This window comes from Emys orbicularis, chromosome 1, assembly GCF_028017835.1.
Source record: "Emys orbicularis isolate rEmyOrb1 chromosome 1, rEmyOrb1.hap1, whole genome shotgun sequence".
Lineage (NCBI taxonomy): Eukaryota > Metazoa > Chordata > Testudines > Emydidae > Emys > Emys orbicularis.
In genome coordinates this window covers 50,992,287-51,017,848 of record NC_088683.1, presented here as the reverse complement: position 1 = coordinate 51,017,848, position 25,562 = coordinate 50,992,287, and the positions used below count along the sequence as shown (strand labels likewise).

The 25,562-nt window shown below is 39.2% G+C and overlaps 1 protein-coding gene across 1 annotated transcript in view; it reads right to left on the bottom strand.

Moving 5' to 3' along the window:
- Positions 1-247: 247 nt before the first annotated feature.
- Positions 248-25,562, bottom strand: part of TFEC (transcription factor EC) — a 137,241-nt gene continuing 111,926 nt past the window's right edge. Inside the window, exons 4-8 of the mRNA XM_065404856.1 lie at positions 17,733-17,847; positions 16,780-16,833; positions 13,030-13,105; positions 1,543-1,690; positions 248-628 (exon numbers count right to left, since the gene is read on the bottom strand). Of these exons, the coding sequence (XP_065260928.1) occupies positions 248-628; positions 1,543-1,690; positions 13,030-13,105; positions 16,780-16,833; positions 17,733-17,847 (774 nt within the window). The remainder of the gene's footprint in view (positions 629-1,542; positions 1,691-13,029; positions 13,106-16,779; positions 16,834-17,732; positions 17,848-25,562) is intronic.

Genomic DNA, 25,562 nt, shown 5'->3' with positions numbered 1-25,562 from the left:
GAAGGGTCTGTGCAAATGCTAGCTCTGAACAGATGTAGTCAATTTTGGGCAAAGAGATATGAATCCATGTCCATCTTTCGTCTTTCTGTGAAATATGCACTCACCTACATCCTACCCATGCAGCAGTTTATGTGCACAACAGTTCTCCACCTTCTTTGAACTGAGTACAAACATCACACTTACATTCATAACACAATCTCTTAGCACCAGCAAATGATTATAAAAATTAATTATGCCCTTTCTAGTTTTAGAAATCATCTCCATCATCTGTGCTAAAGCTACTTCTTCTGCTGCTCTCTTTTGATGCAGCAGGCGATATTGAAGACAAGAGTGGATCTGTTCCAAATGGCGATATTGTGTCATCCAGCAAGATTTCCTCCAACCTTTGTTCTTCTTTTGAAGCAGCGCTAAAAGACAAATCGGTGAAATGCGAGAGAGGATCAGAAAAGGCTGTTGATCCATCACAAAGGTCAGCACTTGGTCCATGTACCAGAACCAGTTGCTGAGAATAGTCTATGGAATTCTCCTCTGGATATGTCTGTTGCTTGATGACCTGGGCAGCTACATCCACAGCACTGAGTGAAGACATGAGTGGTAGCCCATGTGCACGAGCCTGTATTTCTAGTTCCTATGGTTTCAAACAAAAAAGATTTAAATAATGATTTTGGAAGGGAACTTGATTTCTTTAGAACCACTGAAGGTTCTAAATATACATACATATTGTACATGCACATGCACTGTAATTTTTAATCCAGTTGTGGCAATATGTTTCAAAATACAATATATGGACAATCCATGATAAATAGCAATAAACAACATGGGCTGGTTTTCTTTTTAATTCTCAGCCTGTAGTTAAGTGGATGCCCTATGGGAATATAGGAGATATGACAGCCCCCATAATACCATTACCTACAGTACTGAACCACTTAAAAGTGATGGAAAAATGCTGCAGACATTTCTACTTATTAATTATCCACAAAAATTCAAGGCTGCTATCTGGAGAGATAGCAGGTACCTTACCTGATGATATATGTCTTTAAATCTTGCATTTCAAGCTATGGAGACCCAGATTCTGATACTTTATGTCACATGAACTGATGATGTGTGACTTAATATAACATGGCACAATGTACCCCAAGGCAATGCAATGCCGTGGAAATTTTACAAAGAGGAAAAGAAAATATGGAGGAGGATTTAGTGTTCAATATTGTTTTAGGGAAACAAATGAATTTTTTTCTGTAGTTATAATGTAGATATACTACATAAGAAGGCAACATTTCTTCAAAATATTGTATTAGTTCTCTATAGATATGTTACCTTGCATAAGGCCCAATTATCAAAGGATTTTTCTAGAAATCTAAAGAACTTGCATAGCAATAAATATGGACTCGTAAAATTATGTAAAATTGTACCATTCCTGAAATGGCCAATCCACTTTTAATAAATGGCATTTAGAAGAAAAAATGACATAGATGAATTAAATTTGATGATGGATAAGTAGTGAGAAATCTTTGTAGTTCATAGTGACATTCTTATACAAACCTGAATTCGAAGTAGAAGTCTTCTGTTAGTCTGCTCTAATTTCTTCTGTCTGTGTTCTAATTCTCTAGCTCTCTGTTGTTCTTTTTGTAGCCACTTGATGTACTCCACTGATGCTTTTAAAATAGTTCCTTTGTTCCAGCGCATATCACTGCAGAATGTAGAGATAACCTTTTCACAATTGTGCATGTCAGCAGAATTCATAAGAACTTACAAAATCTTTTACATTAATATGAAATAATGATTTACATGACTATTATTCACTCTTAGATATTATTGCTTCTGAATGGAAATTTTAATAGAATAGTTAAGAAGCCCTTATATAGTAAAATTAATCCCAGAATGAAAATAAGTGTCAAAAGAAAGTAATAAAGTGACTTTTTGTGGGAGAGCTAAAATGCAATATCATGATTCTACCATTACAGTTTTTATATTTTTAGTGAAAATTGCTTTTATTATTAACTCTAAGATTAAAATCTCCGTGCAGTATTTCTGCATTAATGAACTAGGAAATATACATTACTGAGGACTTAAGCCTAAATTTTTAAAGATCATTTCAAATATACTACTCCTTTTACCTGACTTTCTAATGAGGTAGCTTTTATGCTTGTCGGGAAAAAAATGGTCTGGGCTGAATGCTGGTCCTCATTGATGGTGAAGCAGACAAATTATAGTTTAGCAATCACAATCAAACCCTTTGACCACACTTGAAACAATATATAGCTGGTTAAGCAGCACAAATAAAAATACATCCCAGAAGAAAAATACTTCTTCTCCAAGGATCAGACTGACTGTGGGACTGATCAAACAAAGATCTTAAGCACATGCTTAATTGTAAGCACACAAGTAGTCCCATTAAAGTCAATGTGCTTAAAGTTAACATTGCACTCAAGGACTTTGTGGATCTGTGGCCTTGAAAAAAAAAAGGGGGGGGGAGGTTTATGAAGCATGCAGATTTTTTGATTTAGTTCTAAATCTTATAATACAGGTATGGGTACAGCCTGCATGATTTTAGCAAATCCATGTCACCAATTTCAGACAGAATGCCTGTAGGAGTCCATACAGAGGAAAGAACTCACATGGCCCCGGGTCCTGTACATGTAATAGCTGATTGTGACAGATATGATAATTTCCTGTAATATTCTGAACAAACCTTATTGAATTAAGTTTTAGGAGCTCATTGTATTAAATATGCAAATGATTACATATTATTGTGGGATTGTATGTAACATTTCTAGTAGGGAAACATGGCTAATGTAAACCCTGGGAAGTATTATGAGCTTCCAAGGACTATTTGAAACAATGGACCAGACAAATATGAACTTTTAAAGTGGGGTCTCCCACGAAATCTCTAAGGGGTGGTATATACTAATATACCTCTGGTTATGTAAGAACTCAGCCTTTTGAAGCATTGCCCAGCCCCTGAGATGGGGACCTTTGTCCGCTGATCGCCTGTTACATGAGGACAAGATCAGAGGCCCAATCTGTATACAGGGGTGGCTCATACATTCATGAGTGTACTCGTTCTGAGCGAAGGTGGTTATGAACTTGTAACTTGTATGAACCACAGAAAACCCCCTTGGTGGGGTTTGAAGGACTGTCTCCTACCAGAACCCTTGCTGGAGTTGCAATGAGCTCTGATAAGCATGTGTGTAGGTTTCTTTATTGTTTAAAAATATTTTCTCTATAATGTGTTCACCTTAAGAATAAATGGCTTGATTAGGAAAATGTGTGTAGTACCTTATAACTATGGGCAATTACACTGATTAAAGCCTATGAGGAGAAAAGCAAAGCAGGCCTGCTCAGGCAGTCTGACTTGCTGGGGAATTCACAGAGCAGGCAAGGAACGGTGTCACCTGGAAATACCCTGGTCAGGAGGGAGTGAGACGCATGTATCTTCCCAAGAGACATGACAGCCAGGGAGTCACAAGTGGGTGCCTTTGGTGGACCAGAGAGGGGCAGTACTAGTGCTGTTGCCATGAACTCTGACACTGATTGGATGTAGTAAATTGGGATCTGAAGGTGGGGTAAGAGGTAACCCCCATATAGGCTGCTTTGCAGGATCAGGGCCATTAATGTATACTCGTATATGCTCTGTAAATGGTGAAAATGAAATATAAATTTTAAAACAAATCAATAATCAGTTCCCATTGATTTTTGGACTGTAGGCACCAAAAGAGCACAGAATGAGACTTCTTTCGACTATTTCAGAGACAGCCTTGGAAAACTGTACTCACCCACTAACTTGTGGTGACTAAAATATCATTTATATTTTCTCTATTTTCAAGGAAAAGAGTGAGTGACTAGATCTTGTGCCTGATTTGGTAAATTTTCATGGCAATTTTGCAAAGTGATACCGAAATAAGAATACTTATAGCATATTCTTCAGAGAAATACATCCAAAATGGGTTTTGCCAATCATCCTATCCACATAAGGTCAGCCTATCCTATCAAGGAACCAGAACAATACCATGTGACCACTCACAACCAACTCGCTCAGCTTGAAAATAAAGAATATAATGCTGCAAAATTAGGTGCCAAGATACTTCAATGTTCAACAAATTAGAAATGATTAAGACAGAGTCATCCTCACAGTGGAAAAATAATTCATACAAAACTCCAATATTTTTTGCAACAGTTTCACACAAGTGTTGTTAGTCAAAAACAGGCAAATTTTGACAACAAAGTTTTTTCAGTGTATATTCCTCCTAGACATTAGAATAAATCATGTGTTATAGACTGTGTTTTGAACCCACTAATCAACAACTGGAAATCTTTTTTTTTTTTTTACAGAATAATGTTAGTAACCTTAATATCATATTCTGAATATTATTTACATTTCCTAATTGTGCTGGCTGGACATTTCTACTGATATAATGGTGCTATTTTTATCTCTTTCTTTAAGTTAGATCTTCACTGAGAGTCTAATTGCTACATTCAGATTTACAATGGAAATAGTCAACTGCTACATGGTTCACAAGCGTTAAGGCACAAATGCTAGACAGTTCATAAGGTGACGTTAACAAACTTGAGGGGCTTGCCCACCAGTGTGAACTCTGATGAAAAGCTTGCAACCCTTCTGATATCACTTTAGTAAAGAAATTTGAATCCTTGCTTTTAAGTCTGGAAGTTCTGGACTGAACGACAGTCACAATTTCTTAAGTGTGATATCCAACAAGCGTATTATTCAATACCTGATAGTAAGTACAAAATTCCTCCTAATTGGCAAATATATGGTGGGATGTCTTATGAAATAAGAGTATTATAGCTAATCCTTCCAGTGCATGAAATAGAGACAGAAGTTCCCTCATATACTAGGACCTATGCAGGGAGGGGAAAGGCATGCAACAGCAAAGGATTGGTTTTGGATCAGCTGGTGTATGACAGCGCCATCCATAGGCCCTTTGCTCCATCCATACTTATTTATGTCAGCAGCAGAGGAGAGATGATGAAAGAGCTTCTGTGCTGGCTCTACATCACAGAGGTTCCCCTTCCACTGGTGTGATTTCCTGGGACAGCTATGCCCACGTTAGCACCAACTTCTGCTGGCAGTGCAGCATAAGGCAGCCACCTCACAGCTTGCGTAACAATTACCTGCAGTATGCCTAGCTCTAGTTAGTACTTGGCCTTCACTTCCTTGAGAGCTGAGTTCCTCAACATTAAGAGGAAAAAATCATAGAATCTGAAAAATATTGTCACTTAAAAAAAAAAAATAACATCAGTATAATTTAGCAATTCCCATAACAATTTCCTGTTCTTCAAAACTTCGAAATTTGAAGTTGAAATGCAGTTAAAGTTAAGTGAAAAGTGACTGAAAGTGGCATTGTGGAATTCCATGTTTATTGTCTCCCAGTAATTTCTATATCAACCTCGCTCCGTTTACAGAGAGAATTGTGATTTTCTAGCTACCAGTGCTGCAAACTCATCTGAGAATCTGCAAAGTCAAGCAGTTGATGTTAGTTGTTATTTATTTGATTGATTTTGTAAATAATATTTTAAAACAATGTTTAAAAACGGCTACATTTTAAATAATTCAGAATCATCAAATTGTGCATATAACTAGCCTGTAGACCTTCAGACCTTACTTGTTATTCTTGTCCTCTTTCCCCATTCTTTTCTATTGCTTGTCATACTAATGTAATGTCTTAAATTAGGCCCAAGTCTTGTAAATACTTACATATGTAACTCCAGACACAAGAGCAGGTCACTTAAGCTCAATAAGCGCTTGCAGGACTACGACCTCAGACTGTAAACTCTTCACAATAAGGACTGTGTCCAGGGCCGGCCCTAGACCTAATGGCGCCCCATGTGAGGAGCATCTTCAGTGCTCCCCTTCCATTTATTAAACTTTTGAATACCTTATTTTTATTGCATATGTAATATATAGCCCATTTCACAATTTTGATACACCATTTGCATGCAAGGTTTTCCCTGTCATATAAGACAATAAATCTGCATGCTAGGATCTGTATAAATCTGTATTTATTCATGCCATATATAAGCAAATAAAAAAATCATTTCCTCTAAGTTTATAGAAACTTTTTAATTTTAAGAATAACTGAAATGTACTAACAAAGAAATTGAACTGTGCACCAACATTGGGTGGACCAGTATTAAATAGTGTTACAGTAGGTGACAGCCTTAGAAGGTTAACCCTAGTCCAGTGTTTCTCACGTAAGTCCCTCGGCCCGTACGCTTCCAGCAGCTCCCATTGGCCTGGAGCAGTGAACCTCGTCCCGTGGGAGCCGCAATCAGCTGGACCTGCGGACGGGGCAGGTAAACAAGACGGCCCGGCCCGCCAGGGGCTTTCCCTACACAAGCGGCAACCTCAGTTTGAGAAACACTGCCCTAGTGTTTTAGTTCAAAAGGTCGCTTTTCTTGCCTTTGCCCGCACAAACTGAAGCACAGCATCAGAGAGATCCAAAGACTAGCCAATGGAATTTTCAAGTGATAAAATAGCAAGTAATGTCAACATCTTATTGACCATCATCGATCGAAGATAAGTTTTAATGAGCCTGAGCTTTGAAAAGCTGTGCTCATCACTCGTGGCTGTGACTGGCAGCATGAGCAGAATCCTCAAAGCTATCCACACAGTAGGAAAGTTGTCCTTCAGCTCTGCATCATGAATGAACCGGAGAACTTGGAGTGGAGAATGCTTCCCATGTGGCAAAATGTAACAGATGTTGTCTAATTCGACGTATAGGTCTTTATCATTGATGTCCGAACATTCCCCATGTGTCAGCGTCCGGTGAAGGTCAGTACAATTATTCAAGAGTGTTTTCCTGTCCACCAGCAGCTTACTAAGGTCATACAAAACCACCCAGGTCTTTTTGTGGTGCTTCATTTGTCCGAACCTTTCTTCGATGGACACTCCAGCGGTGTCAACAAGTGAGCAAAAATACTCCCTCTTCCTAGTTTCCCATCACCTCATCTCTGCCCTCATAGCCAAACTGTCTCTTCTTCTGAGGAATACAAGTTTCCTTGAAGCCACATTCAACTCCTAAGTTTTCTGCCATTTCTTTGGCAGCAGTGATGGTATCTTCAAATCCATTGTCTCTGTAGGCTACAACGAAAGCAAGGCAGCGTCTCATCAAAGTAGTAGCAGTCGCGATGTCCATCGACTGAGTTCGTAATACCTTGCTTATAATGTTTACTTAGAACAGGAGATCATGGCAAACCACAATTGAGACCAGAAATTTGAAATCAGTGTTCTAGTTTGCCAGGCTGTGCATCTCGTGTCAGATTCCGGCCTTGGCTTTACTTGACTGTGCCAATTCCATCAGGGCTTCGTAAACCTCAGTCGCTTGGTTCCTCACTGGCCTTATGCTGACAATAAAGCTCTCCCAGTGAGTGTCACTTAGTGGCTTCACAGTCAGATTTGTAACATTGTTCATGAGGATTTTCTACCTAATAGTTGATGCTGAAAACAGGAGGTATATCCTTTGCTGTAATCTGAAGATACTGAATCTAAAGAAGACGACACTGCATCTGACACAACCAGGGTGAGGAAATGGCATCCAAAAGGCATGAAGAAAGCTCTTGGATTCAGTGCAAGGGTCCTTGCCTGGACAACCCTGTTTCTTCCCTTCATTTTAGTGCCATTGTCGTAGCCTTGGCTGCAGCAGTTCGAAGCTTTATTTTACTCTCATTCAAAATGTTCATAAACAGTTCTGTTAGGCCTCTTCAAGTAGAGTTGTCCACAGACTGGAAACAGATAAAGTGTTTTTACTTGGATACAGCCATCCTCATTGTCAACAAATCTTACTGTAAATGACATCTTTTCACTGTGACTAATGTCACGAGTGCAGTCCATTATTATGGCATAGTACTTCACTTTGCCAAGCTGCATCAATATGTTATCAAGCACCATCCTTGCCATAAGGTCAATCAGTTCATTTTGAATTGTTTTGCTGCAGTAATGGTCCATAGGTTTTTTACAAACTACTTGACGTAGGTGCTCATGCATGACATTGTATTTCCATGGAGTTCTACCAAATTGAGGAAATTACCATTATGTTAAGTGGACAACTTACCTGATGAGCCCCAGAAAGCCAAACTATTAGTAACTACTTCACTGTTCAAGTCTTAAAACACAAGTACACTTTCACACTTACACAATAAAACAAGGTTCCCAATATCACAGCTGGGCTTTCACTTCAGTTTGTTCTTATATCTCACTGACTGACTGGCAACACCCTGTCCCTTATTTACCCGTGAGGGCATGGCTGACAACATTCTAGGAGGTTTGAGGAAAATGTAGTTCTCAGAAAGTCTGGTAGGTACCATGAGATTCTACAAAGATCCAGAACGTTCTAGGAGGATAGTGAAAAATGAATCCGCATACGGAATACCTGAAACATTTACTTCAAACATTCTAATTTTCCCTTTTGTCACTAACAACGAAAACCAGCACCCCAAGCCCGGTGCTTCCCAAGCCCAGCACCCCAGATGGTCGCTTGGGTCACCTGCCCCTTAATCCAGCCCTACTGTGTCTTCCTATGTTAGTCCATCACAGTGAAACCTCAGTACTGCCCATGGCATCTATGTGCTACTGTAACAATAATCTGACCCCAGACTATTATATTATGTGTATGGTTAAGATTTTGTCACTTTTATTTTTAGTAAAAGTTAGGCACAGGTTATGGGCAATAAACAAAAATTCACAGGAGCCTGTGATCTGTCCTTGACTTTTACTAAAAATAACGGTGACAAATTAGGGCTGACGGGGGGATGAAAACCCGAGCCCTGCTGCCGCAGGGAAGGAGGGGCAGGAGTCCAGCTCCTGCCGCTGCTGCGGCTCACAGCTCTGGGATAAGAAATATTCTTTCCATTTCTTCTTCAGTTTCACTGGAGATACCATGAGAGAGACAGTTAGTATTTTGGCACTTCCAGGTTCCAGCTGGAGCCTGGTTTAACGAATCAGAACTGGAACTTGGAAGTGCTGAGACACATGAAAAGGAAAATGGAAAAAATACATATATTTAAATGCACTGGTTTTGAATTTTCAGCAAAATATCAACGTTTGGTTGTGTTTTTATCCAGTTTTATTTTTAAATGATTTTGCTTACCTGTTAATAGTTTTGCATTTTGAAAGTACCCATCACTTGGATATCTAAGCACTTAAAATTAAACTAAAAAGACAAAGTATTTTGTAACTTAATAGAGACAACATTCCCACCTCAAGTTTTCTCCCACTGATAAAGCAAATTCAAAACATCTATTCCATTAAGCAACATAATCCATGCCCCTAAACTAAAAAGAAGAAAAGGGATTGCAGTGCAGTCAGAAGTGAGTCCCCCCTGAAGTTCAACTGGATCAAAAGAAGTTCAGCAAAGACACAAGAAAATAAAAGTGAGATATAAACACTTCTAAGAAGCAAAATCTGCCCTGTAAAGGTACATCATAGAATCATAGACATGTAGGGCTGGAAGGGACCTCCAAAGGTGATCTAGTCCAGCCCTCTGCACTGACTCAGGACCAAGTAAACCTAGACCATTCCCTGAAGGTGTTTGTCTAACCTATTCTTAAACACCTTCAGTGATGAGGATTCCACAATCTGCTTTGGAAGACTATTCCAGTGCTTAGATATCCTTAGAGTTCAAAAGATTTTCCTAATGTCTAACCTTAATCTCCCTTGCTGCAGATTAAGCCCATTACTGCTTGTCCTACCTTCAGATGACATGAAGAACAATTGATCATAGTCCTCTGAATAACAGCCCTTAACATAGTTGAAGACTTATCAGCCCCCCCCGCACACACACACTCTTCCCAGTCTTCTTTTCTCAAGACTAAAACATGCCCAGTTTTTTTAACCTTTCCTCACAGGGCAGGTTTGCTAAACCTTTCATCATTTTTGTTGCTGTCCTTTGGACTCTCTCCAATTTGTCCACATCTTTCCTACAGCATGGTGCCCAGAACGGATACAATACTCCAACTAACGCCTCACTAGTGCTGATTAGAGTGAGACAATTACTTCCCATGTCTTACATATGACACTCCTGTTAATACACCCCAGAATATTAGCCTTTTTTGCAACTGTATCACACTGTTGGCTCATATTCAATTTGTGATCCACTGTAACCCCCAGATCCTTTTCAACAGTACTTCCACCAAGCCTGTTATTCCCAATTTTGTAGCTATGCATCTGTTTTTTCCCCCTTTCTAAGTGTAGTACTATGCACTTGTCTTTACTGACTTTCATCCTGTTGATTTCAGACCAGTCCTCCAATTTGTCAAGGTCATTTTGAATTCTAAAGCTGTCCTCCAAAATGCTAGCAATCCCACCCAGTTTGGTGTCATCCACAAATTTTATAAGTATACAATCCACTCTATTATCCAAGACATTAATGAAAACATTGACTAGTACCAGACCCAGGACAGACCCTTGCAGAACCCCACTAGACATGTCCTCCTCATAAGAGGCCTCTATAAATATCCTTTTTGATCCTGATTTTGAATGTGATCTTCTCAAAGGCAGCCATCCAGGATAGGCATGCTAATCACTCTGCCTCAGTTGCATTGTTCTTCCAATGCTAAGGATGATTTGCTTCACTGTTATTAGTCCAACTATCATCCAAGCTTTTCCCCTTGCAACCAAGTCCCCAGCGTCAGAAACATCTTTTAAAATTAGTAAATATGGTGACAATATTGAATTTGAGGAAAGTTACAGACTGATAGTATAAAGCAGTGTGTTTTAAAGAAAGAGGGCTGACTGAGAGAAGAGGAAGGTGGATGGTAGGCAGAACAAGAGCCTCAATAGTGGGTGTAGGGAGTTGGTGACGTACCATGCCAGGAAGCAGTAATTGATAGATGTGATGGGCTCAAGGCACAGGATAATTTGTGATTACAAATAAAGGGAACTTCATATACATTAATTCGTTGAAGCATTTTAATCTGACCAGACAGTAGTAAAGTTAGAGTATGGCCTATATGTATATACATAATATATTATATTTGCTACATTTTCAAAAGTGATTGTGGATGCCTCAATTTTGGGATGCTTAACTAAGTTGAGACACTTTAAAGGGGCCTGATTTTCAGAAAGTACTGAGCACATGCCCTCTGAAAATCAGGCCCCTTCAAAGTGCCTCAACTTGGGAACTTAAAAATGGAGGCACCCAAATCCATTGGTCATTTTGTGACTGTCACGTCGTCTAACCAGGCAAGTACCGAAAGAAACAAAAATGTGACATGTTCATTATTTTTTCCCAAAAAACTGTAAAGCAACGTCACCAAAATACAGGTGCATACTCTCTAGGCTTCACTGAGTGACATGAGTTTAAATCCATCATGTGTTTGTGGAAGCACCACAACAGATTTAAGGCCAATGTATGTGTTTTAACAGGAGATCAGTATAATGTATGAAATATCAAAACAAGACTTGAATCCAAACCAAAATATTCAACCCAAACACCCCTACATACTTTTGAAAAATGTTGATTCATATCTGGAGTTTGCAGCTCTCGCCCATTTCTAATCACAGTTCAAGACTTGCACTTCATAGCTGCAAACCAACAGCGCCATCCACTGTTTCTCAGAGTAATCTTTCCTCACAATTCTTTATTTAAATGGTCTAAAGTACTGTCCGATATAACACTAAAATTAAATCCAATATTACCAATGTGTCTATACAGGACATCTGATGTGAACAAAATCTTCTTTGGGGGCTTAGGGTGGGTCTTACTTTATCTGAATTGGTACACCCATCATTGTATTAGTAGCATCAACAACAATATGCCCATTTTATCCATTTTGGGTTGATGCCAGAGAACAAGCTGAGCTTGTGAAAATGTCATTCCCTTGAAAGGACTGTGACTGTGTTAACTTTCTCACTGGCGATTTCACTCAAAGTGGCTTGTCATGCCACGCTTATACTTATGTAAGTCTCACACAGCTTTATTAGTATTATAAAAATCCTTAATTTAATAAAAAAAACTTCTTAGCCCTGAGGAAAAAAGGCTGAAGTGTCAACAGAAAATTTTATTCTGAGCATCACAAAGCCGCAACTGACGAACAAATGAAACCCACAATATTTGTATAACCAATTATATCCAAGTCACAATCATACTGGTGCATACTTTTTAGGCTTCACTGAGTGACATGAAAAATCCAAAGCTAAAAGTCTAGGCTTTAAATAACTTACTGAATTGTTCTTGCTAATCCTACAATAGGCTTTACTATGGTGTGTCTTCCCTCCTCCCATTTTATTTACTGAAGAGTTTTGAAAGTTTCTATGTTAAAAGTGTTAAAGTCGACTCTTTTAATAGGCCACGCTGATTGCAAAGACTTTCCAAAAGCTAATCTTTAGATACTATCTATTAAACAGAACTGTTGACAACACAAACTATTTTCTTACAAATAAATTAAAAGGGATGATGAAAATATAAACATTAAGAGAATGCAGTAGGGTTTAGCAGCATAAAATTTGAGTTACCGTACATTTATTTATACATTGGTATAAAAATTATAGCCATTTTTGTACCAGTTCAAAGTACCTGATTTTCCCTTGACTTTCAGCTTCTTTTTTCAGTGAATGTAGTTTTTTTATGAAAGGTGCCAAATCAACAGCCTTAGAGACTGAATTATTCTGTTTATCTAAAGAGCAGGTAGCAGCAGTGCACATGCTGCTTCATCCCATTAAAGGGACCATTTCTAGGGATGAGAAGGTTCATTCTCCATTATCATTCTACCCAGGGCCTCTCTGGTGAGACTCCAAACAGGCATAGCAATTATTCCCAGATGTAATGGTAGTTTTTGTGGTGTGGAAACTTCTGTCTGAGGAAATGCAATAAGACCACCAACTCTTTTCATTACAGCCATCAGAGGTTAATGATTTTTGCTACCTATCTGACCAGCTGGGCTGGATTTGAACTAGTGACCTAGAAGTGAAAGTCTCTGTATCCTATTAGCCATTTTCATGGTTATCTTATTGCTCCTTCCCCTCTATATTTATACTATAGACATTATTATAGAAATGACTGTTGAACTCACGGATCATTAGATTTTGGAATAAGCGTGCCAAGCTCCTTGATTCGGTAATTAATATTATACCTTCTTCTTCTTTCAACTGTTTAAAAAAAAATAACAATTTACTATTTTTCATTATGAAACATTCTTTGGAAAAGGCCTAATGAAACATTTTAATTAGTTAAAAACAGCAGACCAATATAAGGACCAGTGCAATACATTCTGATTTACAATGATAGAATTAATCCTGAAGTTAGCTTAGAAATAATAAGTTACCAAGTCAAATTCAAAACCTTTATAGCTCAACATCCCTTTGCCTACTTGTCTCAGGGTCTTAGTAATGTAGGTTTGCTTTGATTTTTAATGCAACTGACTTACCACTGTGGTCCAGAAGGGAGCAAATTCATATCCCTCCACCCACAGGGGCAGTTCTCCCTGCAGGGGCACTACTTCAGGGCAGATGGGGTTAAGGTTGCCACCATTTACTATGGCTGGGGTTCCATAGAAACCCCAGTATCACATGTACTAGGTGCCTGTGATTGTCCCCTGTCCACATCCATTCTCCTGCCTGTAATGGCCATTTCTGGTCCTCAAAGTAGCTGGTGCACTTGCCTCCATTGTGGGCCCACAATCCTAGGAATGAATTGGGCTCATATTGCTTATAAGGTCATACTTAACTTTTCATTTCCCAAATTCTTCCTATGTAGGACTCAATACTGAGAGCCATTTTTTGCCATTGACTTCAATAGGAATATTATGGGATCCCACAGTCCTTAATCAGTCAAAAACTCCCTTTATGGATTGTGACCAACAGCCCGACCAACTCTTGTTTCCTGGTAAGTGCTTCAGCTTCTCCCTTTGTGTTCACCTGCTGCAGACTGATAGCCATGTGAATCACTGGAAGAGGACATCTCTGACCATGCCCCTCAATAGAGACGGAGTAAAGGTTGCATTCCAGAAAGTTTTTACCCTTCAGCACCTCTCCTTAGTTATGTCTATAAAACTTACCCACACAACAGCAATCTTAAACCAAGATTTATCAGAAACAAAGAGAAGATGAAATGAAAACAAAACAAGCAGTTTGCTTAACATATCTAGATTTACACTACTCATAAGATGAGCTAGATAAAGACATTCTCAGTTTAGTTACAGAGGGGGAAAAAAGAAAAGTAAACAGCTTTGATCCCTTAAAAGCTCTCCCCTCTCTCTGACTACTCAGGTCCTTTCGTCCTCATAGCATTGCTGTCCAGCAAGATATATGAGAGTCTCCCTCAATCAACAGTCTTGTCACCTTTCTCCTTCTTCTTTCCCTCCCTCCCCCCTCACCAATCTAGGGAATCCACCCTTGCTTTCCAAACCACTTTCCTCCAGTTACCTACACAATGAAGGCGTGTCTACCCAATGGGGTAATGTAATCTATGGAGGTATGATTTCTAAAGCACACTGTGTTGCACATTAATTGGTCCATGGACACCCTAGTGGTGAGCACTAAAGTTACCCTAGTGCACTTTATTGTTTCAAACGACACTACATTAAAGTGCACTAGCGGGGTCTATGTGGGCTAATTAATGAGCAATACCTTAGTGAGCTTTAGAAAACACTCCTGAATAAAGCATGTTAGCCCACTGTGTAGACAAGCCAACGGTACGGTTCTGGGAATGTCTGCCACCTTCTAAGAGATGAGACTCTGAAAATGTACCTGGCCGCTTAAGCCAAGTATCTGGGTCAAAGCATCAGGCAACTTACACTCCCTCACCTTATTAATTCTTTTGAAACAATAAGACAGACAGACATAAATAGGATGTCTAGTCTACTGGTTAATAATTTTACCCAGGAAAGGGTGTATTCTCCCTTTTATGTGTTGCCAATGGGAGTGTGCATTACTGGGGAAACTAGTTATATCATCAGCATGTCTGTATTATAAGGACAAGGAGATAGAGCATTTTGTTCCAAAGTGAACACATGGAATTTATTTTTGAGATAGCTTTATGCAGTGTTTTGTTTAGTTATCAACCACTACTCCTTCCATTATGGCACCTGCTAAGATGTGACTGTTGATCTGGTGTAGCATGAAACACCTAACAAGCTTCAACATTTATTTTAAAAACAAACAAACTTAAAAACCATAGGGACCCGTCCAAAATCTTAAAGTTTCATATAGATTAGAGTTGATTTCTGAGATCCAAACCTATCTCCATGATTTTGGTTCCAGAAATTTATGCAGCCTATTTTTCCAGTTCCTTTTCAGATGTACTTGCAAAATTTTGATCATAATTACAAAATGTGAACTTTAATTGTGCCTGGTATCTGAATGCTAGTGTAGTTCAAATCCTCTTCAGACCATCTCTAAAAAATATGATCCTCATAAAAGAGCTTACTTTAAAGGGTTATTTTTTAAATCACACCAGCAAAACCTTTATATTCAATGCCTTAATATGTACAAGCAAACAGATAGTAGGGTTAGCCTCCAGATAGAGTCTAAGCTCTAAAGTGTACACACAGAACCAAAGCAATGTGAAACATGCCCCATGGCTGAATATTGTAGTCATGACATATAGCTAGGCTTCAACCCAGCCTCCAATATTGTGTACAATTAAATGCATCCTTCTCACCCACTGAGATGCCTAATTAGCTAATTTGCATGTGGTGATTATGGTTTAGCAGTCAGAGGGAGCAAACTAAGCAAAGACAAGATTTGGCACCCGTAATGTATGCTTGCTCCTCTCTTTCCTCCCTCTCATTAATCCAAACAACTCAGCAACACCTGGAGTTTCCTACCTGTGTCTTTTCCTCCTTCAGAAGGAACTCCATTTCTGGCCAATCATCTGAAACAGGCAGTGGCTGCTGCAGGGCTTCAAAAAGGATGCCACAGCTGCCATCAGAAAGATTTCCAGGGTGTGTTTGTAAGCCAAAGGCCCCATCCACAAACATCTGGGTGGAAACAAGGATACCTTCTGGAGGGGGGGAGGCTAAGTGAGCAAAAAGTACTCTACAGCAAGTGAAGAGTAGCTTGCATGGGTGGGTGGGTGATACTACACTCCCAGTACCATGCCAGGAAGTATCCTGCTTAACCTATGTCAAAAGTTATCTGAGCAGATGGAGAGATAAGAACTCCTGAGATCTAATCCTAGTCTGATGCTGACCACAGAATTGGGAAGTCATTGAATAGTTGGGTCTCAGTTTCCTATTCTGTAAAATGGGGATAATAATACATACATAATTCACAGAAGTAAGGAAAGCAGTATGGTCTAGTGGACAGTGTATCATACTGGGAGTCGGCAGACCATGTTTCTCATTCCAGCTTTGTCACCAGCTCACTGTGTGACCTTGGGCAAGTCACTTTATCTCTGTGTCCCCTCCCACCCTTTGCCCGTCTTTGTTTGGACTGTAGGTTCTTTGAGGCCGGGACTATCTCTTGCTATTTATTTGTACAGCGCCTAGAAAAATGGAGCCTCAATCTTGGTTGCCACCTTAAATCACTACTATAATATAATTTATTATAAGTTTTTATTTATAAGTATATGCTGTAAGAATTAATTCATGAAAATATGTAAAGTACATCAAAGGTTAAAAATGTTAAACAAGTGCATAGTATTATTTTATCGTCTCAGGGAAGAAAGCAATGTATTTGTGGAGTTCTTTTGTGTCTTCCCTCCAGAAACAGATCCTTTCTGTTAGTTTTGGATAACAGCAGATAACTGATAGCTAGCACACTCCATTTCTGTTCTCTCTGTACACAACATGTAATGATATAGAAGTAGAACATATACTCACTGAGGTTGTGGTTGTCCTTTTTTTGCCTCTCCTTTGCCATTGCTCGTGTATCTGCTTATGACAGAAAGTAACATATATTAAAACAGCCTTGGGTCATAGTTCTACTACTTTCTCCCTGCTACAGGTCCTCTTTTCATTAAGACAACATTTATAGGCAACAACTTTAGCATTTTTATCAATTCCCACATTACTAAAGAAGACTGTGCATTTGACCAGTATTGCATTTTCAAGTGCATCTGACAGGTTTCTTAAGACTTTATTGAACATGCAATTTAATTAAAAAAATTAGAAGTGCCAAGAAAGAACATTACATTTAGTACTTTTTTCTCCAAGTTGCTGTACTTTACGGTAGGAGGAACCCCCACCCCCAACCTTTACAATAAACTAATGTGAATCTGGATTTGTATATCCCATAATGCAAGAGTTAATCAGATATTCATATTGAACAAACTCACTGTTTCTTTTGAGTGACACTAATAAACTGTACATGGTTGTTAGCATTCTTCGGATTAACTGAATGTAACTTTTAAAGTTCTTAATCCATTAATATAGATTCTCCTTGAATAGACTTATTGTAAGCTTTTAAAAGAGCCATTTGTTCAATCCTGGAACAAATTTAATGGGCAATAATTTATTTATGCTATTGATTAGGAGCCAAAATGTGGAAGAATCCTCTATGTTTCCTAAAATAATTAGGTTTACTAGAAGCATGATGTTCATAAAGATGACAGAGTACACATTGTTTCGGAGTTGCTAAAGTAGAGGACACAGTGTAAACATTTCCCTTGCTCTTTGCTCAACTCCTTAAAGGAAAGAGCATACACTTTGCAAATTCTTAAGCAAAAAATACTATGTATTTCACAAATATTTTATTGGTAAGGTTCACTGAACTTTTAAAACAAACATCACTGCCTCCTAAATTATTACATGCCAAAATCCCAGAGCTATATTACCTGTGATTTCCCTTTTTACTGGTAGAGAAGATGGGCAGGAAGCATTTGTAAGACCCATATTAGAAGGTGACAATCCTTGGTCCCTGTTGTATATATCCAAAATGCTACTGGACAGCTTAAGGAAACAAAGGAAAAAATAGGGGGGGGGGGGGAAATCACAATATGTTACAAGCTTAAAAGGTAAAAAGCATATGTAAATGCTAAGAGCAAAATTCTCTATCAGATGCATATTCATGTCTCATGTTCTTCAGTGTGAGCTGCATATATGCATCTAAAGCAGAATTTGCATTATCTTGTATTAAATAAAATTAAAGGTTAAGGGTCAAAGCCTGCCATTGTTCCACATGCAGAACTTTGATAGAAGCCAATGTGAGTTTTGTATGTTGAGTGATGGCAGAATATGGCTCTTGGTGTCTGATTTTGAAATAATACTGTAGCCTATTTTCCAATAACAAGATTACTGCAGCTACACTTCAAACATGAGGTAAGTTGAAAGGGAAAAGAACTTTGCTGGTCTTTACCTAGTCCCCAGTGAAAATTTAACCACACCATTGAACTCAGAATTAATATTTCAGATTGTTTATGCTTTAACAATATAAAGAGGTTAAGGCCCGATTGCATTTAAAATAGGAGTGAACAGAACACTGGAGAACATGCTGTTGTGGCAAATCTTGCAAAGTTACAAGGATAGACCAGAAACTCTAATGGCCTTGATTCAGCTCTACCATGTCTGGCTGTACATGATATTGTATTGTTCCTTCCTTTGTGAAATGTGATATGATACTTGAAAACAAAACAAAACGTGTTAAAAGGGAGTGAAGGTTGAAAGAGTGTTTCTATGGATTCCTGCTAGCACCCCAAGATATTAACCTTTCTTTGAATAATTCTAAAACCTTTTAAAATAAAACCCAGTTCTGGAAATCTAGAAATGAACAGTTTAGACTCCAATCCCATATAATCAACCCTTCATCACTCACTATCCCTGCACCCGACTTACAATTAAACACTGTTGTGTGTCCATGTGAAAAAAAGCTGTGTACAAATGTGACTCAAGCCAGCCCCACAGACAATAAGACAGGGAAAACGAGAAGAAAAGATGCCGAGTATTGTATTCTGCCATTTTATGGCATACACAACTACTGTGCACAGCATTTCTCCACCCGTGGCCAATGTACAACGAGCTAGGGCTGGGGCTTTTGTCAGTCTGGTCCAAAAAATTTAAAAAAGGTAGATGAAAAGAGCAAAGACAGTTTGTTTTAGTTGGGGGAAAAGTAAACTGTCCTTAATATACAAAGTCTCTTTTAAACTGTATAGACCTTCATTGTCCCAGTTCTTTCTTGCATCTTGACCATGGGATTGGGCTGGGAAAACACTTCCAGTTCTTCTACCTCTTCCCCTCAGGATGTCTCCTCTAGATTTCCCTTGCCTTCCCTTTACGTTCCTGAGCCCCTAATTAACTATTTCTGTACCTTCCCTAGGGTTGGGCATGTACCTCATTGCAAGATGCTTGGGACTAAGGTACTTTGGTAAAGATTTGTTTAATGCTTATGTGTCCCATGCTAGTGTTACTACATTCTTTCGTGAGTCATTTTATGTATCTAATTACAAAGAAGCTTTATCTTCTAGGGGGAAGAAATCTCTTTAATTTTAAAGATTTTCCACTTGAGATTCCAGTTCACTGCAAATTCTCCTAATAACCAGTGGTAGAATGAATCTACCATTGCACATGTTGCACACATACAAATAATACCACCTGTGTACTTCAAAGCGCCTTATCAGAAGACTAACACTTCAGAGCACTGAACGTTCCTAAACACAGTTAGAAATCACCACGCCAAATCAGTTTTGAAAATCCGCTTAAATATTTGATCTCTCAATGCAAATAAATTTTAAAGACTGTTCGGAATTCACTTGAGTATTACTCAAGAACAAGCTACGTTTAATATGTAGGATTTGAAAGCTAAGCACATTCCCATCTTAAGCACCTTTATTTCATTCCTGAGTAGTGAACCAAAGAATACTGAAGTATTTATTATAGTTTTAAGTTTGCAATGTCTGTGTTGCAGTCATACTATAACTGAACTATGACAGTGGATTTTGTATCAGCTCCAGGTGTATATTTAGGCACTCCTCTGAATTACATTACTGTAAATTAATGCAGAATTTGGCCTCCTGACACTAGATTAAATCAATAACTTCCAACAGCCTAATCCAAAATCTTCCAAATGGGAATGTTACCATTCACTTCAATGGGCTTTGGATCGGGCCCTTATTGGGATTAGTCTTATTGTTTTAGTGAAATGACGGGGAGAAAATAACTATTAATAAAATAATAGTTTTCTTACATACAAATAGTCCAACAAATGAGATTTGTTCAAATAACTGCAGTAAAATTCTCATACACCTATGCATACATATTCAAAACCAGGTATTAATATCGTAGTAATGGTAAATACGTTATAATTTGTAATGTTATGTAACAGAGTGCTGAGGGCTAGCACCGAGCCAGCACTCTGCTCACCATTGGTACTGATTAGGTTCTCCTGGAGAAGGCCTAATTAGAAGAGGTGCACCAGATTACCAGGCCAGATTGGGAATAGTCAATAAACCAATTAGCCCCTCTAACAGGGAAGCTATATAAAAGGTTACAGGAAGGAGTGCTCAGACGGAAAAGAGAAAGAGAGGAACAGAAGGCTAGGAAAGCCTGGCAAAGGGAGGGTGGAGGGCAGGGGGTTCCTCTGAGTAGAAACACCTTACCTCCCTCCCCTTTTGGAGACTGGGTCAGGAAGTTGAGATACAGTGTGTAAATGTGGAGACAATGCTATGTATTTGTGGAGGGATTAAAACTCTGTAAATAAACTACACGGTGGTGTTTACAAGCAAGAAGATCTCAGTGTAGTGTGTTCACGGAAGAGGTAGGGGTGCACCATGCTGCCCTGTCACAACCTGGAGGCTTGTCTGGGATTGTGCCTGTATCTGTGTGGACTGGAAACCTGTAGAAGACACTGAAGGCCTTCCAACAATCGCACCACACAGATAAATAGTCCTTGCTTGCCTGGCAGGCAGAGCAGCAAAAAAGCCGGCAGGAATTTATATGGGAGCAAATCCAGGTTCAGCAACAATTCCTGCAAAGTTTAAATTGCTGAGTCCTACAATGGAAAAGAGAAACTAGGCACAGGGGATAGGACTCGATAAGATGGAACAGGCAGACTACCCTGATGCATTTTTGATTACTTTTGAAAGGGTGACAGTGGGAGCCAGAACAATGTGGGACTTCTGGCTAGCAGCCTATTTAACTGAGGAAGCACAGGCAGCATATACAGCTTTCGGTGATGAGCATGCAAGAGACTATAACGTGGTTAAAGCAGCCATCTTGGATCTGGTGGGCCAGTCCGCAGATAAATATTGCAAGAAATGTAGCGTGGCAAGAGTAGTAGATGGAAACAGAGGCCCAGGAGTCAGAGAGGCAAGTATGACCGCCCACCACCAAAGAAGGTGTAAGTGGGGGTGGGAGGAGAGAACAGCTCAACAGGCTGCTCTTGGTTTGATGACCACAGGCAGAGACAGAATTATGGGGAGAACCCCCACGCACCAAATGTGATTTTTGTGGGTGCAGAATGGATAGCCCCTGTAATAGGATCCAAGTTGAAGACTCTGAGGGCAAGGAGGGGCAGATGCCTGGTAGAACCCCCATTAAAGGGGAAAGAAACTAATGCTAATTAGGTTGCCCTGGAGAAGGCCTAATTGGGCAGAGGTGTACCTAATTACCAGGCCACATTGGAGTTAGAGAGTCAATGAGCCAATTAGCCCATTGACAGGGAAACTGTGTAAAAGGGCACAGCAAGTTGTGCTCAGGGGAAAAGAGAAGGAGAGAAACAGAAGGCTAGGAGAGCCTGACACAGGAGTTCCTCTGAGCAGAGACACGTTGACCCCTTTTGGGGAAAGTTGAGATATAGTCTGTTAAGGTATTGTGGCACTGCTATGTATTGGGGAGGAATTAAAACATTATATATAAACAACACGGTGGTGTTTACAAACAAGAATATCTCAGTGTGGTCTGTGTTCATGGAAGAGGCAGGAGTGCAGCACGCTGCCCCATCACAGATACCAGTGCCATTAAATAAGAATGTGTAGATGACAAAGAATGGGATGGATGATATGAACAGATGAGTTAAATTGAAGAACACATCTAAAACTCAAGAGTTAAGCCATCTGTCATATAGATATAATCAAATCTCCACCATCTAATCACAAAGGCATGAGTTATAATGACAAAGTCCAACTCTGAGAAAAAAGATCACAGGCATCTAACTAGATGCTGATGAAAAATGATGCATTAACCATGAATTGCACATGAGAGCCCAAGAGCAGATGGGGGTTCAAAAGTACCTCTGCAGTGACAATCACCTCAACAAAGGGTGGATAAACTCCCTGAGGGCATGTCTATACTACAAAACTAAGTTGACCTAACTTATGTCAGCATACAGCTGCACAGAAATTACATCACTTGTACATGTCTACACTTTGCTCCTTTTATAGATGGCACAGGTCCTCACCAGGACTGCTTGCACGGATTGAACTGTCAGTGTGGGGCTTTGTGGAACAGCTTCTGAAAGCCAGCAAGAAGTCGATGTAAGCAACACAGTGTCTACACTGACACTGCGTCGACCTAACTACATTGACATTGACTCTACAGCTCTCATGGAGGTGGAGTTATTAAGTTGGTGTAGTGTGCGAATTACATCGGTTGGAGTGAAATTTTAGTGTGGACATTTACATAGTTAGAGTGACATAAGCTGCCGTGCATCAACCTAACTCTGTAGTGTAGACCCGGCCTGAGTCTCCACTACTGATATAAAAGGCCCAGAATCATTTCCCAACCCACTAACATCACCTTTGTCTCATAGAGATTAAACTTCAGACAGTTTTTCTCTCCTCTATGTTCCATTCTCAATGAAGCACTGGGAAAGCAAAGCCACCACCCTATCTGTATGTGATAAAAATGAGATACAGAGCTGCATGTCATCCATAGACTGATGGCAGTGCAGTCCAAATAATCTCCCCATCTCCCCAAAGCTCCATGTAGGTGTTAAAAAGGAGTGTCTAAAAGAAGTCTTGTGGAGAAACACCTTGGGAAGATGAACAATTGCCCCCAAATCGCCCTCTAAAACCACTTGGAAAGATAAGAACAAAGCCATTAAAGAGAGAGACCACTGAAATCTGGTCCCCATTGAAGTCAATGGCAAAATTTCTATTGACTTTAGTGGAACCCGAATGTAACTTACCATTTTCCAGCCGAGGAACAAGGTGATTCTATGAAACCTTGTGGTGAATGGTATCAAAGACAGGGAATAGACCTAAAAGAATCAGCATAGACATCTGTCCTTTGTCAGTCGCTAGGAAATCATTGGATAAATAGCATTAGCCCAATCACTCTGCCATATTCAGGCAAAATAAACAACAAACAAACAGGACTGAAATGTTCAGACAGAGAGAAGAAAAAAATAGTATCAAGAGGTGGCTTCTTGAGCAAGGGCCTAACCATCACGAAGATAATGGCACCCTAACCTCCCAAAAAAAGATCTTAACAATTCTGACTTATAATTGATCCCATAACTCCCTGCTTGAATTTATAAGCCCCGTGGGGCGAGGAGCCAACTTACAGGTCACAAGTAAAAGTTTCCCTAAAGCCGCCAGCATTTTAGGGAGCAAAAGTATCCTAAACTCAGTAAGAAAAGTCAGAGAAATCTGCACCCATGAAAGCAGTCAGACCAATTCTATCAAATAGAAGTACTGTGAAGTGAATTTTTGTTTCCACACAATGCCCAAAGTCAGCAAACTAAAATGGCAGTAGATTAAGTGCCAGCTTTGTATTAAGCAAAAAGACATGAAGGTGGATGTTCCTGCGATGTAGGTAGGAAAATATTATTAGCCCTTTTGTACAGATAGCAAAACTATGATTCAGGGACCTTGGAGCCCAAGCTCTAGGACATCCCCCCAGGGAGGTCACAGAGCCTGGGCTGCAGACAAAGCTTGATCATCTACACCACAATGAAACTGCCCCATGGACTCACAGGGCTTGGGCTGAGTTAGCTGACATGGGCCAGCCATGGGCGTTTAATTGCAGTGTAGACATACCCAAAGTGATCTCGCTTGAAGACACTAGATTTGATTCTGAATTACCCTGCACTTGATGTAGACATTTACCTCAGCACAAAGTGGGTGTAAAACACTAAGTCAGAATGATAACATTTGATATCCACTTTGCACTGATGTACGTGACTACACATGCTGCAAGGCAATAGAGACTGACATCCACTATGTACTAGGGGGGTTATGAGCATGCCTCAGCATCAAAAGTGCTGGGTTCTAATCCTAGTTTTGGCACTGACTTGCTGTGTGCCCATGTGCAAGTTGTTTGACCTCGCTGAGTGCCAATTTCCCCATCTGTAAAATGAGTATAAATATATTAATTTTCCTCACATACTGGTGTTATAGTGCCTGAATGAAATAATGTTGGTACATGCTATATAAATACAAAATATTATCAAGCCTGTCAATAACAAAGATGGGAGTAGAACTCCAGGGTTCAGGGCTCCCCTCCTCCATTCATACTATAGATGCTTTCTTCTAGAGTGGGGGGTTCTGCTTCCTCCATCAGGATATATAGAGATTTTAAACATCCTTACAAGCCTAGATTGCACAGTGCCCTCACAGTGTTTGAAGCTGCTTTATACAGAGCAGAAAAAAATAATAGCAAAGTTTAATGCAGTTATGTGTCCACAATACTACAAGGTATAGATGAAGCAAAACAAAACAACAACAAAAACCTCAGGAAGTCCTATTGTACATATCTTAAAAAGAAATTGTCAGTTTTCTTAGTATTAAAGCTTCGGAACTATTTTCCTTCAAATATGGCTTCTTGTTTAAATCACATTAGGATCTACAAAGCAAACAAATTTGATGCCCCTTTGACATGTATACACATTTCTGTTTTTTTGGGGAGTTTTTTTCCCCCCATATGAAAATTCCACAATTTGTTAAAGGATTTTGCTGAAACTCTCTAAACAAATTCACCTCTGGCATGGTACCAAGGATGGAAAATTCTAGTACCAAACAAATAGGAGGTTAAAATAGAAATTTAATTGTAACCTTGAGTGGTCACTCTTGCTGTAATGAGAGATGATTAATTTTGTTTCTTGGTTAAATGTTACAGAAGTTAGTTTAAACGTGACCCAAAATGTGGGCATTTTGGAATTAAATATAAAAGAAAAAAATATACCCCAAAATATTGTACAAATTATTAGGCGTCATTCACATTATATCAGGCTACTTGCATATATATTAAGATGCTGTATGTCACAACAGGATTTCACGATGTTATATGATGTAGCACTGAAAGTTTATACACCATTGTGGCTTCAACCAAATATACTCCAAATCTGTATTTCAACCTCACAAAAACCTTTGTAACCTTACAAAAAAGCACAAATACTTTTGCAATGATATAATTATAAATTATGTGTATGGAAGTGACCTTACACCGATATAGCACCATTAATTGTGATGAATCCAAAGCACTTAAAAATTTCCTAATTGTACTAAATATACATGCTTGCTCTCAGTTTTGTGTCTGTGTGTACTTTGTAAATGACATGTATATCATATACATGTACAAACACATATAATAATTTCATCCACTTAAAAAGTGCAGTCGGAGAAAGATAGCAACTGTTAACACAGGAAATGATTAACCAGGCACATCCAGTGACAGTGTATTACTGGAAGTGAATAATACTATATCTAACTAAAACTGCAAGGGGAATTAAT